General features: G+C 33.1%; 1 protein-coding gene across 3 annotated transcripts in view; it reads left to right on the top strand.

Annotated features, from left to right (window-relative positions):
- Positions 1-1,257: 1,257 nt before the first annotated feature.
- The window catches only part of LOC149780741 (uncharacterized), a 41,829-nt gene continuing 22,478 nt past the window's right edge, over positions 1,258-20,608 (top strand). For 2 of the 3 annotated variants that reach the window (XM_089937803.1, XM_089937801.1), the window contains exons 1-3: positions 1,258-1,542; positions 7,397-7,465; positions 13,011-13,344. In XM_089937803.1, coding sequence (XP_089793929.1) covers positions 1,383-1,542; positions 7,397-7,465; positions 13,011-13,344 — 563 coding nt within the window. In that variant the 5' untranslated portion in view covers positions 1,258-1,382. The remainder of the gene's footprint in view (positions 1,543-7,396; positions 7,466-13,010; positions 13,345-20,608) is intronic. The other variant, XM_089937802.1, reaches the window with a different exon arrangement.

Genomic DNA, 20,608 nt, shown 5'->3' with positions numbered 1-20,608 from the left:
ATCACATGTTTACAAAGTTTGGCCGCAAGTATCAAAGTATCACTAAATAAATAAATCGACCAGTCAAGAGAGTACCGTGTGGTATGAAAATGCATATATATATGCACTCGTGATTCGTGATCATCTAGGCCTTGTGTCTTCAAAACGTTTTGACATGAAACTATTTCCGAAGCTAAAGCCCCTAAACCAAGCATTTAATTTTCGGTGGAAACGAAGTTGGTGAGCATCAAGAGTGAGGGTGGGAATTGGGGTTTTAAAAAATATTTTCAGACGCCCAGATAGCTTCAAACAAAATCCTCTTGCTCTGATTTCGTAATTTTTTAAATTTTTTTTACTTAATATTAGCAGAAGAAAAAAAATCTTGAGGTAAAAGCAAAAAATTATATATCATAGTTCGAAACAATATTTTAACCACCACACACACGCGTGCGCGCTCACGTGCGCGCGAGCACAGAGAGTTTGAAAATTAAATGATGAGTCCTTTATAGACCGTCAGAAGTTTTCAGCTTGAGTGGTATGCTCCATTTTCTTCGCTTTAATTAAAAAAGAAATTTCTTGCCACATAAGTTTTATTTGCGATTGGCTTGAATGAAGGCATATTTTATATAAACTATGTTGCTATTAACATGCAAAAAAAATTCGCAAATTTAGTTGTCTCGCCAAATAAACCAATACTATGCTCTTGAAAATATTGGTTATACAAATACACAAAATTATAGTCAGACATACATATATTCATACATACTGAACAATGGATAGACAGACACCCCTAAGAAAATAAAAGACATTGCTAATATTGAAAATTACCATTGGAAAAAAAAATAAAGGAATATTGCATGTTGCAAAAACACAAAAGATATAAATATTCGCCGTATTGAACTGACTTCAAGAGCTTGAATATTATTACGTCACAATAATTTTACTAACGTCACGTCCACTTGATGACGTGTCACAGCTAGTAGTCATAGAAAACTCTCTAAGAAGCGAGGAAGACGGCATAACGCACGATGATGTCGTTTACCAAAATAGGTTTTCGGTTGCCTGTTTAGATACAACCAGTAGCTGAAGTTTATTTTTTAACGCAATCTTTACATGTTGAATAATGAGACAATTTTTTCTTCTAAGAATTAACAGGTGACTAAAATTCGGATATAATATATAACATAATACACTTTGTCAAAATCCAAATGCGGATATAATATATTATGCACAAAATAATATTTCACCGGTTATGTTCTTTGAAAAGTACTATGACACCGTGCAATGGTTTCACGTGTATTTGCAATGAGCATGCGTGTTTCATCATTTATAGTTTATAATAGTGATAGCATACGCTTCAGCAAACTAACACTCATGACATCTTTATCGTAATTGAATGCAAAATGGCACTGAGAATTTCCTGCCATTTTTTGTCACGACGGACTTCTAGCCTGTTGTCTCAGCGGTGTTATTTGGGATACCGGAGCTGCAATGTGATCGTACAGTTGTATCTGCAGCCTCAACACAATCATAATTTGGAGCATGAATCCCGGGTTCATCCTAGTTAGTTTCTTGACGACTAAAAAATACAGTTATTTAAAATTATAAGTACTGTATGCCTGGTCGGGGTCCTTGTATTTACCGCAAACCACCTTTAAAATGCATTATAATGCCAATTTATCTGTAAAAATGTTTTTAAGTAAACAAAATGTAAAACATAATGCGTGAAGAGATTTTTAAATGTGATAATTTTACATGGAGTCCGATTCGCAGCTGTAAAGTGTTGTTACAATATGCACATTTCCTTTTTTCATAATCATTACAACATCCACTACATTCATTATAAAATTGTCACAGGCAGTTTCTGGTTCTGTTGGAACATCATTTTCAAACAAATTCATATATATGCTGTTAAATAAAAAAATATTGTATTTCATTAATTCATTAGTCTTAAAATTCATATTCAACAATTAGTCCTATAATGTAAGACCTTGGCCTTGATATTTATGTTTGGGCATCGAGGTATTGCTGCCTTAATGACAGTGATGTGTAGCATGTTTTGATGTCTGCCATCGTAATGAAGGTCAAATTTTCAGAAATATCTAACACTTGGCAGTCAGTATTGGTGCTTTTCTACAAATTAAAGTAAATGTATTAATGAGACATTACTCTTTTGTCCATTTCTTAATAAATTCAAATTCTCACACAAGCAAATGGGCCTGTTGTCAAGTTTCATTGTCCTACATTTCAGTTGGCTGGAAAAAGATGAAAGCCGGGAATGCTGAAATTTGGTTAAGTTGAAGTATTATTCTTTAAGGAAATGAATAAAAAATATATGTATGTAGTGCCTATTGGAACAGTTGTTGTTGGTGTTGTTGTAGAGTTTAATGCCATTTTTCAGCACAAGAGAAGCTATACATGGCAGCCAGTAAAAATGGTGGAGAAAGAACCTGGAAAAACCCTGGAAAGAACCACAGACCCACGAGAAGCTACTGGCAAACTTTCTCACATACCCATATTAGCTGAACCAGAAACTTGAACACACGTAGACAAAGGTGAGATGGCAGTGATCCATAATTGTGAGCGCTTTAGACCACTTGGCCACTCAGGGCCCCAGTTGGGACAGTAAGTATAGTTTCATTTTGTTCAAGAAAAATATCCCAACATGAGCCTACTTGAACATACTTCAACATATTCAAACATACATCAACGGAACATGAAAATGCGTCCATTTGCGAGTGTCAGATTTTGATTCCACCAGAATACAGCACAGTAAGTATATTAATTACGCATAAATTTGTGGAAGAGTGTCAATATGAGCTGCAAAGTGTGTGAGATATTCCTGAAACTGACATTGGAACACGCTACACAAGGCCATTGGTTGGGCAGTAATACATAGCACTACAGCATAAATAACATGTGATATGTCTTACATTGTAGGACTAATCCAACAATACATGATTAAGATTAATTAACTTTCTTTGACTATATTTGAGTGCATTTTTATAATTAGATACAATATAGCCTCAGCCCACACGAAGTTGGGTACAATGATTAGTACTACTTAGTAAGGAGATGTGCATTTCTTTTTTCATAATAATTGTTATTTTTATTCCATACAAAAAATTGATTGTGCTGCTGATTGCTGTCCAAATCATTTTTGCAAAACAAAATGTTTATTTTTGTGTTTTTGCTATTCTTACATATTAAGTGTCTACAATTTTCGCTGGCAATTTGATACTTCACTGGCATGTATGAGAAGAGAGGTTATTTAAACCGTATTGACAAAATATATTATTTGCTGTTTTTAACAGATGTAATATAAATTTTAAGAATTTTTAAAAAGCATGCCCCCTCCCCATGCAATTTAATAATGAAATTTAAATTACATGTATTTGGACAATTTCATTCTGAGTAAACCTTTTAGACTGCAATATTGTATAGTATTATTATACTTTAGACATCAACAAATTACACTTTATCAACAGACCAGTTAGAAACAATTTTGATTTTGAAATCTGTTTCATTCAGATTTTTGTTTTCAGTTTTGCCTTGTTTAGTTGTATAATACAGAAATGTTAAAAGGGAACTAAATTGCTCTATCTACTGTTGCAGTATACAATTTTAGATCATCTGTCCAGAAGAAGACAGCAAAAGTTGTATGTTATATATTTTTTTAATGTAATAACCAGAGATAACAATATTTTTAACAAGATAGATTTGCCGTATCAAGTCTTTACATAAGATTTAAAACTTTACACACACACATACACACACACACACACATACATACACAAAATCATTTCATGTCCATGTCAAAATGGCTGCTCAAACAAGACACACACAAATACACTGCCTTATATACTTGTAAATAAAATAAATGATGAGTTATAACCAATGAAGCATTATGAAAGATTTAAGAAAGAACTACAACTATACTGACTTACACTCAGCAGAAGACAAAAAAATTAATAAAATGTCTTTTATATACATACAAATACACATGGCAGAAGACCACCCCCTCCAATAAAATGTTAAAGTTCAGCATTGCAAATAGCAAGAAATTCAAACTAAGGAATAGATTAAAGAATAAATATATATTAAATTTAATAGTCAAAGTCGCTCCCCTCTAATTCATTTAGTGACTTGTCCATTTGTTGAAACTATTTCTGTTATGTCTTTCTTTTTATTTTTCAAATTCTTAAAGAATTTCTGGAAAATTTCATTGCATTTCTCCTTAATTTTGCATTGCCATGTTACACTGTTGATACAGTGTGCTGCCTAAGTTCAGTGCAAATAGTAATTGCCTTCACTATGTAGTACACATCTGAAATCTACGAACTGGAGGTCTGCTGCTTGTAATAATAGCTGAATCAGCTCAGGGTTATGCCGTGGCTTCCACTCAGTGTCAGTTTTTAAAAATAGTACTCAGCATTAATGTTTGTTCTCATTGAGATTTTGTCTTCTTGGTTCATTCACATGGAGACACAATTTGTCTTTTATTAGGCTGTCATAATATTGAATGAAGGAAGGGTGGTCATGAAGAAGTTACTTTATTTCTGAGGATCTTATCATAGACAATGGAACTGACTGCATTAACCAACCCATTATCAACAAATATGTTATCTTTGACTGTTCTCTTCAGATTCCCAGTCATGCCAGCTTTCCTTTGGAGTTGGAATTTAATGTTTTCCTTTATGTGCTTTGTGTGTAGCATCCAAGTTATATTTTGGAAGGATATTTCCACAGCTCTGGTCAGTTCTTCAACAGTACCAAATGATATATGCTTGTGTTTTATTTAGAGATGTTCTCGAGTTTAGCGGTGTTCTCGAGTTTTGCTGCAATGTGGGATAAAAATGTTCTGTTGGTATCATAAGAACTGTTCTGTAACTTGCATATTTTGTGCAAAAGCATAGGTTAAAAAAAGGGATTTTTGTTGCTATCTTTCTTTAGGATATGCTTTTGAATGGTTGTGAACAGTCTTTACCACTGTTCTCACACTGCTTCTTGTATTGTACATCACATTTACTGTCTGAAATGTTGGAATCAATGTCCATATCAGATGATGCATCGAGTCTTTTGTAAGGTTGTGAACAGTCTTCTCACTGCTTGTTGTCAAACTGTTTCTGTGTCTATGGATCATGTTGTACATGTATGTCGGTCTGACTGTCATGATTGCTGCCTACACTGCATCTGCATTTCAGATTCATTATGTAGGTCAGGCCTTGGTTTTAATGTGACAAAATTGTCTACAGTCCATGTATGTTGGTGAGGGCCAGTTCTGGTCCACATAATACAAAATGGGTGTTTCCTTTCTGGGTCACAGAGTTGAGATTCATGAAGTTTGGTTAGAAACTGGTGTGTCTTTTCTTTGAGTCAATTCATATTAGGATATAATTTTTGTAGCAGATTTTATCTTCTTGAATGGAAAATTATATTGGGTGACGGAATATTTCCAGAAAATGGTATTTGTGACCTAGGTCAGGTAGAGGGGTTTATGATGTTCTTTATTTGTGAAATTTCTCATTCTTGCTTTAATATTTATACCACTCAGATGGTCAAGTGGTTAGAGAGTGAGCCTCAGATGAGGGAGGTCGTGGTTCTGAACCCTGGCCAAGTCATACGAAAGACTTATAAAAACGGTACTAACAACTGCCTCGCTAGGTACTCAGCATTAAGAGGTTAGTGATAGGAGTGGTTGGCCTGGTGTCAGGATAATGTGACTGGGTTGGACATCATGCTGTTTGTCTTTGACTGCAGACATTGTAGCGATGTGACAGAAAATTGTTAAAGCTATGTTAAAAATCAAAAAAACACATGCGCGCGCTTTAACATCTAGCAGAACCAGTCTTATTGTTGTGCTCAGTAGTTTTATTGGGGTGTAATTTTTTTATTCAAATTATTATTCACTGGAAATACAAAGTGCTCTTCATTAATGTTCTAGGGCAGAAACATTAACATGGAATTATAGTGAATTCATATGAGGATATCTTGGAGTATGTTATTGAGCTTCACCAAAAGATTGTTGGCACATCTCCGTATCACAGACTACTAAATGCACATCAACACTTTCAGTGTTGGATTTTATTTTGAATGACATTGGAATTTAATTAAAACTTTGTTCATTAGGACTGGTGATAGAACTTTTTGCATTGCTTGGGATTTGATTCATAGTATTGTAGGTTCTTTTTAAAGTATCACTTTTTATTCAAGGAAAATAAATTATTTGTTGAATTTGACAAAACTTATTGGATTTCTCTCTTTTCTGTTTCTTGGTTTAAGACCATAGAGTTGTAATAATATGGTTGAAAAAACACTAACTTTTGTGGCTAAACTACTACCTGATGACCTATGTCTGTTACTGACACTGGAAACAGTTGTAAAAACAGGACATATTCATATTCATCTGAGATATTCAGATTTATTTGAGTATCATTAAATACTTTATTGTATATATATTTTAACCCCTCCACCCACATTTTATTAGATTAAATTGAGTATATATATATATATATATATATATATATATATATATATATATATATATATATATATATATTGTTTGCATTGGCTTTGTGGTGGTTTGCAGTGAATACATAGACTGGTCTGGTTGCAATTCCAGGACTGCTCAGTCCATAACAGAATTGTTCCACCACTGTTCTTGGCCCATAACAAAATTGGACTACCTCATTTGTTCCATTATGTACTTGGCCAGCTGCTAGGTCAGTGCAAGATCTATGTAATATTGTCATTTCACTCTTTTATCTTTATAGGTTTCATTCTTTTTAGTGCATCTGTGTGATTTTTAGTATACCCAGTTAAAGTACAAGTCATATAGGTCAGTTATGGGTATAATTTTCTAGAATTTTATTACACATACCTTGAAATGGTGATTATTCACTTTATTTTAATCCTCATGATCCATATAACTTTAGAGGTGATTGTTTACACATCCCGAAAAATATGGCAAAATCAGCGATTAAGTATGTGGACATTTTGGATGAGGTCACTCAGGGTCGGCTTAAAGGTTTGATCCAGTATAAATGGGATTTAATGTCATATGCTGTGATGTCACAATATGATGTACTGTGTTATGAAAAAATATTTGTACTACCCTGTTATTTGTTAAGATGAGATGTGATGTCATTCCTAGTTTAAAATTTAGTAACCACTGTAAAATTTATAGTAATCAATAATTTTAGTCTCAAATTTGTTTTTTTAATGATATTTAAGATGCAGAGCATTCAATAATCGAGATTGATTTGACTTTATATTTTGAAATTTAGAACAACAGTTAATAGTAATTTGAGGTAATGTACCAACATGATGACATTGATTTACACTTTAAAACTTTATACAAATTACTGAATAACAATGAGAATTTTAAACAGAGGTGTTATATTTTTAAACATTTTAGTAAAAACGGTAACATGTGCCCACTATTCGAACATCCTTGATCTGTGCCTGCCAAAGTTGAATGGAAAGGGTATTTATTACCATATTCATTAGTTATGCTTTATTAATGTTTTATAGAAATTATACAATTATTTATTCTTTGTTTGTTTAGTCAAACCCATAAAGTTTGCATAATCAGTAAATAACATGTTTATAATAAACATTTGGTGTTCAATAACAAATTTTATGAAGCCATACAGGATCAAAGGTAAGGAACCCCAAAAACTACATTGTATGGGCTGAACCCCCCACATTGTTTGATAGTATGAATCAACCATGATGTTAACGAGTTTTTAATTAAATATTTATTGACCGAATCTGTAATGGGCTGACTTTGTTATGGACCGACTTCGGGATGGGCATGCTGTAATATGGGCTGAGATCTCCAGTCTCCCTTGTAACATATTAATAGTTCATTGAGAGTTCATGCAGTACAATGCTCTGCAGTAAAATGACTTTTTTCTACTGAATACCACTGAAGATTTATTTATTCAGAATACTGTAATTCTCAGTGATCATCAAATTCAATAAAAACTAAATATAGTTTTTTTAATTGTCTTTCACTGTATTTGTTGTTAAATGAGAAGTGTAATTGCTTCTGCAAATTAAATAAATTATTAAAATCTGAACTAAACATGTAGAATGTAAATGGGTGCCAGTTGTTTTGTAACCAGGATTTTTCACATGCAACATTTTTGCACATGCTGTTATATTTTCTGTTAACATTAGCTGCATTTAATTGAGAGAAAAAATGTGAATGCTTATAATTAATGTGTTGTTTAAAATGAAATAGTAGTCAGATTTTAAAATTGTTAAAAATGCTTAATCATAACAAATTACATAACAAGTGTAAAATGCATCTTAAAATAACAGTTTGTATATACAAGTATTATTGTGCATAAAATAACAGGAATAAGTTTAAAGTGTTTAAGATGTACAAACAGAACAGAACAGCTTGATGTATTGGCTGTTGGGCAGGAAGAAAAGTATTTACAAAGCACTCAATCAGATTTAAGTTATAAAATACCAAGGGAAAAGAAAAACAGATCAACTTTTAATCAACTTTTAATCAAAATAATGTGGCAGCAATCAGAATAATAATCAAGTGATAATTATATTAAAACATTACAAATAAACGTATAGAATTAAAGTTCAGAAACCTCTTTTATGAAACAATTAAATATAGTTATAAAAATTATGTTAAAGTGGGAATCTCAGGAAAAGTTTAAATGTATTAAAATTTCTGTCTTCATTGTCTTGGTAGATATATGGTGGAGAAGTGCTTCTGTAATTCCATTAACATGTGTCAAAAAGATGACAAAGATAATTTTTTAAAAAGAAAATATTAAAAATAAAGAGGTCAAATTTATGCCAAAAGAAACCCTCAGAAAAATGAAACATAGAAATACTGATTGTGTGCAACTGTATAAGCTAATTAATTTTGTCTCTACATTCAATCTGGAATGAAGAGAGAATGAACAGTATATTTACTATTGGGCTTTAATTACTTAAAGAAAGCAAATTTATTTATTTTAACACATACATGGACACAAATATTTCATACCTAGATGGTTTTTGTTTTAAATAACTGAGTAAAATACTATCCTATTCCTACATGTATAATAATCTTTGTGCTGTTTTTGTATGTGGTTGCATGTCTTTGTACATTTTAGGTGGACCCAGATGATAGGGTACAGGTTGATTAAGACCATAGCTTCTTTGGATCATATTATGGGCTGGTTGTTATAATGTGATATTATGTTTCATATTAGTTGTAAGCATGAAATTTGCAGTTGTTGCAAATAAAATTATTTTTATTTTCTTGGTATTTTACATTTTATAATGCATATAGAAATCAAATGAAATAATGTATACAAGACCGATTAGTTTACATTGCCAGTTCAGTGGTTAAATATTTTCAAAGGAGCTCATTCATCTTTGTGCAGATTTGAAATAGGTAATTTTACTGGGAAAAATACAGTTACTGGCAGTGAAAAATATTGTGAAAAAGGGGACAAGCCAGCATTAGAGAGCTTCACCTACGGGTATCTGTACATAATTCACAGTAATACTGTGATCATTAGTCAAAAAGCATATTAAGTTATTTTATTACTGTCTTTTCTTTATTAATAGCATTTTTTTTAAAGTTGGAAGATCGCCATATTTATTCATAACCACAGCTTTGTCTACAAATATTCTGGTAGAATATGGCCATGCTTGCTTCTACTTTATTTTTATGTCACTCTGGTAATTGTAATTTATCCAGGCAGTTTACATGATTATCCGATTTATTGTAATTCCAAGGAAGTTGAAATTTATCCAGACAGATTTCACAATTATCTGATTTATTGTAATTCCAATGAAGCTGTAATTTATCCAGACAGATTTCACAATTATCTAATTTATTGTAATTCCAAGGTTGTTGTAATTTATCCAGACAGATTACATGATTATCTGATTTATTGTAATTCCAAGGAAGTTGTAATTTATCCAGACAGATTACACAATTATTTGATTTATTGTAATTCCAAGGTTGTTTTAATTTATCCAGATAGATTGCACAATTATCTAATTTATTGTAATTCCAAGGTTGTTGTAATTTATCCAGACAGATTTCACAGTTATCTAATTTATTGTAATTCCAAGGAAGTTGTAATATAACCAGACAGATTACATGATTATCTGATTTATTGTAATTACAAGGAAGTTGTAATTTATCCTGACAGATTTCACAGTTATCTAATTTATTGTAATTCCAAGGTTGTTGTAATTTATCCAGACAGATTTCTCAATTATCTGATTTATTGTAATTCCAAGGAAGTTGTAATTTATCCTGACAGATTTCACAATTACCTGATTTATTGTAATTACAAGGAAGTTGTAATATAACCAGACAGATTACATAATTATCTGATTTATTGTAATTCCAAGGAAGTTGTAATTTATCCTGACAGATTTCCCAGTTATCTGATTTATTGTAATTCCAAGGAAGTTGTAATTTATCCAGACAGATTTCACAATTATCTGATTTATTGTAATTCCAAGGAAGTTGTAATTTATCAAGACATATTACATAATTATCTGATTTATTGTAATTCCAAGGTTGTTGTAATTTATCCAGACAGATTACATGATTATCTGATTTATTGTAATTCCAAGGAAGTTGTAATGTTTCCTGGAGGATTGCATGATTATCAGCTTGTTATTGCTACAGGTTGGTTGGTTGGTTTCTAAGAGCATTTTAGCTCATTATTTGATATAAGATGCCATGGAAAATTGCCTTTCTCTTGGACACACCAAGGCAGTTGACCCAGGTTACCACTTTGTTTGGGCCCTGGGTGGCCAAGCAGTTGAAGTCACTTACCTTTACAGGTCACTGACAGCTCACCTTTGTCTGCTGAGGTTGAGTCTTGGGCTTGGCCAACCTGGGTAAGTGAGAAAGCTTGCCATTAGATTCCTGTGGGACATAAAACAAAAGCTTATGGCATTACCTATTGTCTGTAATCTATGCATCTCTTAGTACAAGATTGTTATCGCCACTCATCCTAAACTGCTTGGAGGATTACCATGAAACTTTCTACACACATTAATCCTAAGGTCTATTAGGTCCTAAGTGAAAATGGTAGTTCTTGGACATCCAACATGACTGCCACAGCGGCCATTTAAAAACTCTTATTACAGTATTACCCATTAATCTCAACATCTTGGACCTGAGGTAATATTGTTGACATAATCATATGTCGATTGGGGGTGGAACTGGGATTTTTTTTGGACACAAGTGAAAGTTGTCTCTAAGGGTGGACTTGTGAGTATGATTAGCACTGAGAGGAAATAAACAATAGAAATTTTCATTAAAGAAAGCCAAAAGAAGTGTGAAATACACTTGTATATTGACAGCTTACATTAGTCTTATCTTTGTGTAATACAATCCATAATGCATGAAGTAATTTACATTTACATGATATATCTATGAATTCGAGTATGGGTCACGGGTTAGAAAATTCATGTATCTGTCACATCCTGTTAGAAAACAAACACATGAAGAAAATGGTAGTCCTTGTTTGATCGATGTCCCATTGTCAACAAACACATGCCACTAAACAATTAACTATGATAGTTATTGTCATCAATGGCTGTATACTTGTTGTTTAAATGCTATATGTACTATTTAAATTTGCCTAGATTTTGGTCTGCCAGACACAACAAACATAATCATTTTGCTGAGGCCAACTGGGGATCAGGTTTATTCATCTGAAAATGAAAACTTGTGAACAAGTGAGAATTTTTCACAACCATCTTTGTAAGATGTCCCAGATTTTACTTCCTTGGTGGCCAGATATCTAGTTTCAAGAAATTGTAAATTTTATTTACATTTTACACCGCAGTTGATTACCATCTTAAGCATAAAGTTACTTTTTTCCAGCAAGAAAGGAAACTTTCATGGCACAATCAACATGTTGCAGTCACCGAAAAAGGTTCAACTGACCAGATTCCATTGCTTTCAGTTTGGAAGTTGCATTACATTGTTTTTGTTGAAGATTTTAGCCAGCATTCATTTATTATTTTGAAGCTGCCACAAAAGACCAACTTGGGAGAAGAAAAATATATGCCATTTGATTATTATGACAGCAACATTAAAGCCTGGCAGCAACATCAGATAATTTTAGAACAAAGTATGGCTCCAAACTGGCAGGTTGTTGACATAAATGATTAGAAATCAAAGGATATGTTAAATTTGGGACTTAGAGTTTCTGTTGATATATACATTTATTTTTTATCTCTACATCATAAGCATGACAAATTTTGTCTTATCAATAGACCATGGGTCCAGTACTTTGCATTTTCTTTGTCATGGGTGGCTTGTCGACATAAGTGATGTCGTTATAAGTGGGTAGGACTGTATCACTATTTCTCTTGAAGTGATGTCATATTGAAATGGGGTTCTTATTGAAAGACTTTTTATGATGTCCAGTTGATCATAAATGAAAATGATGCTGATCTGACATCCAGTATGGCCACCCTGACAGACATTTAAAATGTCTTGTTCCTTGGTCATACATGAAAATGACGTCTATCTGTATAACTGCTGTAGTGGCCATTTTGAAAATCTTGTTATTGTTAGTCTTCCAAAACATGGGGTTTCACTAAATGGCTGCTATATTGTCTAGTTGGTTTTAACTAAAAGTAGTGCTTATTTGATATCCACTATTGCTATTATTCTTACATGGTAGGTCATATTGACATGGAATTTTAACCCCCAAAAACTTGTAATTACATTTGGTTTGCCCTAAATGAAAATATAATCCATCTGAGATCAGATATGGCCTACCATGGCAGCCGTCTTCAGATTCTAGTTATTGCTGCTTATTCTTGATGAAAATGGTGCCAATCTTGCTAATATGAAAATCTTGTTATTGCTGAAGAATATCGGAGATGTTTTCAACACTCCACAATTCATGAAAATTCATTTTTAACAGTGTAGCATAAGTACCTCAGGGGGACTTTTGTTTCAGAAATATTTCATGGCTGCAGATGATGCAAAGAATGTTGCTAGTTATGCTTGTTTTATTTTATAGTGACAGGACCAGCCAGTTTTCTTGGGTACAGATCACTTCTGAGGGCAGACTGTGGATTTTCTTCATCATATCTGAGAAATCAGATTTCCATGTACACATCAGATTCTAGTAAGACTGTAACATCAGCAAAAACACCTTCATCGGAGGAACTGCCAGAAACCAGTGGTACAAAGGAGCTGGAACCAAGTCCTGGGAGTCCTGGACAACCAGAGCAGAAGGAAAGCATTTTCCAGAGGTTTAAGAAAGCCTACAAGGAACATGGGAAAGTGTTGATTGGGGTTCACCTTGTGACATCAGCAGTGTGGTTCATCTCATTTTACTATGCTGCCTCATTGTAAGTATGTCCGGATAATGATATAGTCAACCATTGATTATTTTGCAGGGCTTGAAACTTGAGTCAGAAGTGACTTCTCCTTCCAGACGAAAAAGAGACCAGTGATGGAGAAGCAGAGATGCTGTTACTTTTGGTATATGCCGGTTTTTACTGGTAAAAATTTATCCCAGTACTGGAAAAATGAATAAGTCAGTATTAATGTACCAACAAACTATAAAATGTCAATAAGTCTTTAAAGTTACCGTAACTGTCTGGACATCAAAGTCTGCCAGAAGCCAATCTATTCTTTTCATACAAATGTAGTCTAATATAAACACACACTTGGAGTAGAGATTGACAACAGTATCACAGCACCTGGAGAAGAGGTGGCTTATCCCTTTGATGGATTTGGGTGGTGTAATGCTATATACATGCAGTATAGTTATGCTTCCCTAATCTGTTCAAAACTTGAAGTGGACAACTTGAAGTTTGAATACGCAACAGCTAACTTAATGTTTACCTGTGATAAAACTGCACTCAAGTATATAATTCTGATTGAGATATTGGTACATTTTTTATCCTAGACTCGAACCCACGCAGACAGAAGTGAGATGGCAGTGAACCGTGACGGAGAGCGCTTTCGGCCACTCGGGGCCCCAATTTGTTTATGTTACAGATGATTCCAGTGCATTGTATATCCAAGTCGATGGCTTCCTTTCGTGGTCCCTTTAAATGTCTCCACTCCAAATCCATGATTGTATGTAGAAAATAAACAGCCAAAAAGGTTGTTGCCAAAAACATCGCCAGATGTTATTAGTTTTTTCGCTGATAAGGGAAACAAATTTGCAATTTGAGACATTGTCGATGCCCAGGACAATCCCTGTGTTGGACTGTCAGGTATAACATCAGTTTCAGTGACTGTTGTCTGATGAATTTGCACTAAATCCAAATGCTGTTAATTTTGTTAACTTACTCTTAGGATGAGATGATGAACATGCAACTGTAAACTTTAGTTTACCCATGATGAAGATGCATTGTTGACTGTATAATTCTGATTGAGATTTTTTCCATTTGCTTTGTATTTATACACAGCAATAGGTACTTCAAAGGTAATCAGTTTTCTCTGAAGTTTCAGCAAAACTATTTTAATTGGTACATTAAAGAAAAAATAAGAAGGATTAATTGTCACTCAGTTAATTGTAGCTGTTTCTGTTTGTATCTTCAGAGGTCGGTCAATTGTAGGTATAATTTAGTAGCATGACTGAGTGTATCATAGGATACAGTACTTATGTCAGATGTCAACAGAAGCAGATTATGATGTAACAATGCACTGTAAAGATGGGTTTGTCAATACAAACAAAGGATTTGTTTATGTAACAGATTCCAGTGCATTGTGAAATTTGTGGTTTCCTTTCATGGTCCCTTTGAATTTTTCCACTCCATATCCATGATTATATATACAAATTAAACAGCCAAAAAGGTTGTTGCCCAAAAAATCGCCAAATGGTATATTTTGTTGCCAATAAGGAAAAATATCGCAATTTGCGACAGTGGTAAAGCCCCGGACAATCCCTGTTATTGTTTGTTTATTTATTTATTTCCTTTTAAACATATCACTCAACAGTTTCTGTGTCCTTTTTTAATACTTTGGAATCTTTATAAACTATTCATTTTGATCAAGAAATAAAGTTGCCATATTGAATTTCTTGGTGACTCTTCAGATGACTGCATGTCTCACAGTTCCAGCAGGTGCTTCAGCATCTTGTCATTGGAATCCGTTGAGGTCAGTGATAATCTAATTCATTTATTCCTGTTTCATCAAGTTATTTTGCATCGTAAACAACTCTTACAAAGTCGTGGATGATTATGAATTGGCTATTAAGATGTTAATTATGTTCATTAGCACATATGCAAATGTGACAAATTACCAATTAAGGATCTCTGTTTGCCTTATGGATTCCAGCTATTTTAGTATGCTGCATATTACTACCCTAGAAGATGTTTAATGACATGTTAAGTACTTAACGATTCAGGGATCACCATTAAATAAGAAACTATGATAGCGAGTTCGAGTGATATTAATTAAATCCATGAACAAAGTCATTAATATGCATTTAAAAGTTGACTTTTCAGTCGAAAAAGTGGTTTCTTTAATGCCATTTAGTTTGAGCACTGATTTTGACAGAAAATGCAGACTGTCCAAATGCATTTGTCCAACTGTAAGGAGGGACCCTCCAGTAATCCTGATCAATGAAGTGTCAGGATGATTGGTGTACATGGACTTGTTAATAATCAGTATTTTTTTGTAAATTTCAACCTGATGATCAGCCAATTGTATTTACCAGTTTATTGAGAGATTAATTAAGGAATATATTGTATAAGCATTTCTTCTATGCGTTAATGAATACAAGAAAACATAGGTCCTGACAAATTTCAGAAGTCTTCAGTTTTTGCCAACAGCACTCACAAGGTTGCATTTAAGATGAGCATTCATGTGACTCATAAGCTGCAAATTATCATCACTTTGTGCTCAGAATGGTGTACAAAAAAATATACATTGTTCACAAATGTGTGAAAATCTCGTGTATCATTCCCACATTACTGGGTAAATGTAAAACAGTTGGAAATAAGAATTGGTTTGTTCCTGACTGGAAAAAAGCCCAGTATTATTTTTACAAAAATTGATCAAATCCAGGGTAAAATTGAAATTTTCAGAAAGTATTTTTGTTATTAAAATTCTTCATGCAACTCTGTCAGCATCATGTCCATTAACTAATTCGTGTATGTTTTGAACACTACAAAAATGACCTCAAATACACATGATCAAATGATCCACTCCAAGCACCTATGAGTAATGGCAGAAGTACATTCACTGGTGATATTCTTTTATGTAAAGATAAATTGGTGAATGCATAAACAGGAAATGTGTAGCAAGCTTACTAAGAACGGTCTACATTTTCAAGGACATTGTAATGTTAACCTTTGGTGTAAGGTTCCACTGAAAGTGGTTATTTGCAGCATAAGACTTATTATTCATCACTATTACACCATTTTACATGTATAAATGTCAAGTGAATATGAAACTGAAATCTATATAACATTGTCTTTCTTGTTCAACTTTCTGTGTTGGTCATTTGCAATTGTAATAACCTCACAAGTTTTGAAGCTGTGTTTTGCTGAGATATAGTACTTTTAACAGTCAGGTGAAAATGAAACTGAACTCTATATAACATTGTCTTTCTTGTTCAACTTTCTATGTTGGTCATTTGCAATTGTAATAACCTCATAAGTTTTGAAGCCGTGTTTTGCTGAGATAGTACTTTTAATGTTTCTGGAGTAGGTTGTGTACATGATTCATATGTCACATTCAGGATTGGATTTTAGTCCGAAAAGCATTTAGCTGAGTGTCAAAAGATGTGTTTTTGTTCTTCCAAGGTATCACATATTGATTTTGGCAAATAAAGATGGTTAAAATTGTTGATAACAAAAATGAAAACTTGGAGAGAATTGCATGCTTTGGAGCTAGATGTAATATCTCTCTTTCTCTCTCTTTAGCTTAGTATATGCATACTCATGAAAATATGCACTTTCTTGGCGCTGGTTTTAAAAAAGTTCTTGCAAACAAAACCCCACCAACCTCAGTATTTTCTTGTCGATTTTCATAAGTGTCGCCAAGAGTCAATATTAGTCCTAATATTTTATGATCATAGTTTGCATAGTAAGATGAGTTGTGTATAATGTATACGTCAGCTTCATTCATTTAGGAATTATACACACCAATTTGCTGGTGTGCTTCATAAAGTAAAACTCATCAAGCAGAAGTGCTTAAATTTATTTTTGATGGGTTTTGCTGATAGCTAATTGCTTCCTGATGATTAACCTTTAGAAATGAATCATACTTGAACATGATTCTGAGAACTGAAATAATCATGCTTTGCATTTTATGCATGGAGTAAAATCCAACTTCAAAAAATAAATGTTGCTGCAGTTCACAAAATTTTCAATATTCTTTAATATAGATAGCTTGAACATTCTCATTCGAAACAATAATAATAATAATGATACATAATAACTACACACATCTCTTTGATTTACTTATAATGGGTTGTTCCACTTTGTGATCTTTACCTATACAAATTAGGAAAATGGACTCATCCATTGTAGTTTTCAAGCACATCTCACTAGCTTTTGAGAGCCAACTAAGTAATGTCTGAAATGGTGGTTTGTACTTGACCTGTTTGCCTTTCAGTTGGCACTATTTTCAAAGGATAGTTTTAGATCAGTGAGGATGCTATACCATTTATACATGTAATATGTGATGAGCATATACTGAAGTGTTGTTTTTTTCTTTCTATTTTCAAACATAACTGAAAAATAGTGTTTATCGAAACACAAATGTGTCGGGGTTTTTGTGTAAGAAATGGATTTTTTGCGTGATGTGTTATGGCAGGTAGGTCAGGATCTTGAAAATAGATTTCCTCATTTCATAAATGTGATAAAGGTTTTCTCAGGCAAATTTGACTTTTTGCTGCAAGCCTGACAGACGCTTCACTTAGAATACAGGAGGGGCCTGATCTAAAATTATATATGCTCCTGGCATAGAGCTATCGGAGTTCTTGAGCACTGGTTCCAAGGTTTAGATATAGTTAATTTCTGCTGCATCAGAGAGGATGAACATACGTTTTGTTTAAACGTCATTTTAAAAACTAAGGCCTCATAGGAAGAAAAAAAATATAAGCATAATAACGCTAAACCAAAGCCTCTAACTAAAACCAAGAGTTTCTCAAATTGGGTTAGTTTTTTGTTACTTTATCTTCATCGTTAGTGTTTTTCTAAATTTGTATGTGTTTTGTTCACACACCAGGCATTTCATTGAGGTTGCACCCTCTCTGCTGCTATAATTAAATCAACAAAATATTTTATCATATCCTATACGATATCTTGGTCTGGGATCATGTAAATTTATTGTTATAAATCCATGCGAAGCAGATTGTGCTTTTGAAAAGAAGTTTTTGAACTTAATCATGTCATATCCCCACTACACCAAGTCTGATGAATATTTTGCAGAGTATGTGTATCAACTCCATTAAACACAACTAAAATATTACAATTATCTCTGATGACTTTATGTATTTGTGTGTATTGTTGAGTAACATAAATCACGTCTGTATTTTTATGCCTTCCATGAGAAAATATTCTTGCTGGATTTATTTGTTTGTCAAGCATAACAATATCATACACAACTATATTATACATAAATCCATCAAGGTCGTCTACGGATGGTGCATCATCAACATCAGTTATAAAATTAATAATGTCATTGCCATCTTCATTTAACAATTTTGCATTTTCAATAAAATCTTTAAGTACATCATAACACCGCTGATCATCAACTGACATTGCTACTAAATATAGTTAATCCCACTTTAACCATCTCGTTATCAAATTAAAATAATTGCATTTTACTGGACCCAGATGAACCTATTATTATCATTCTGATAGAATTTGGTAATGGTGAAATATGTTTTACTGGCTCTTGTTTTCGTGGCGCTGAGAAATAATGACATCCATGTTGTAGAAATATAATAAATAATATGAATCTATATTGTGTTTGATATAGAGCATCCACCCCCACAAGTGGATTAATAACAATAATAACACACAAAATAAAGCATGCACTTACAGGTAAATGTGTAAAATGTGATACAAATAAATATAAATTTATTTCTAATAATAAAACTGATGGTGATATCGCTACTTCATTAAGAAAATTACCAGGAACTCCATGGGCTAAATACCCAGGAGAAAAACATCTTCCTGGATATAATTATTGTGGTCCTGGTACCTGACTTGATATTGAACTTGATAAACAAGATCAACCAAGACCTGGAGAGTATCATATAAATGACATTGATTGAGCATGTCATGCTCATGATGTAGCTTATAAAAGTAAATATTTGCAAGAACAACATATTGCAGATGTGAAGTTTATTCATGCATTAAATTCTGTAACAAATAAATCTTTCAGAGAAACATTAGCTAATTGGTTGGTAAGATCTGCGATGAAAGGTAAATTATTATTCGGAGTTGGTAATTAATCAACCGATTATTATAAAATAATGGAATCGATTTATTATAGCCCAAGAGGATATTGGTGGGGTAGAGCAGCCATTAGTAAACTCGCTGATGCAGCAAATCTTACACGTTCTGTTGCTGCAAAATGGTTAGCACGACAGGCAATTGGCAAATTTTATCTACCACTACCTAAAAAAATTCAGCATGCACATTTTGATGTCACCATTCCTAATGAAGTTCATCAAGCAGATATTTTATTTTTAGCACATGATACTATTAAAATTGGAAGATGTCAATCACTTATGTATAAATACGCATTAACTGTAATTGACATTGCATGTAGATATAACGAAGCAGAACCATTATCAACTAAAACAGCAGCTGAAGTTTCTTCTGCTTGTGAGCAAATTTATCAGTGGGGACCCTTACATTGGCCACAGCTATTACAAGTTGATCCTGGCAAGGAATTTCTTGGTGCAGTATCATCTCTGATGAAAAAACATGATGTCAAAATCAGACGTGGACATACTGCAATTCATCGTGATCAGGCAGTTGTTGAATGATTTAATCTAACACTTGCTGAGCGGTTAATTGGATATATATATGCAACGGAAATAATTCAGAAAGATACAAGATCCCGTGAATGGGTTGCAAGATTACCAAGTGTGATAAATGCATTAAATAATGAAATTACTCAAACAACTGCCATGAAACCCATTAATGCTATTACAGAAAAACATAGCAATGCAACGTTATGACTTTTCAAAACAACCAGTATTAGGTAATGTTACTGTAAGATATTTATATGAACATGTTGAACCTGAAGGCAGTATAAAAAAGAATGACTGATCCTATTTGGAGTATTACAACACATAAAATGTCTAGTGTGGTAAGATCCATGGTTAGACCTGCAATCTATAGATTAGGTTCAACTGCTTCTCAACATGGATTTGTACATGAACAATTACAAGTAATTCCTGAATACACAATTACCACCGCATTCACTTTTGTAACCTAGCACCTCGACATCGATTACATTCAAGATAGGTCAGCATTACATTTACGCATGTATGACCAAGATTGCTATTAATTCTGTCTATGGTAAATTGTCTTGGATTATTATTTGAATAATGCAACAACATTATTGTGTTAGAGCTCGCACAATGATTATTTTGCTGTTGTTTCAATGTCAGTAAATTCAGCATCAAGA

Source organism: Sinohyriopsis cumingii, chromosome 16 (genome assembly GCF_028554795.1).
Source record: "Sinohyriopsis cumingii isolate HCF-2022 chromosome 16, ASM2855479v2, whole genome shotgun sequence".
NCBI lineage: Eukaryota > Metazoa > Mollusca > Bivalvia > Unionida > Unionidae > Sinohyriopsis > Sinohyriopsis cumingii.
Note: the sequence above shows the minus strand (reverse complement) of the source record. Positions and strands in the feature narration are given on the sequence as shown.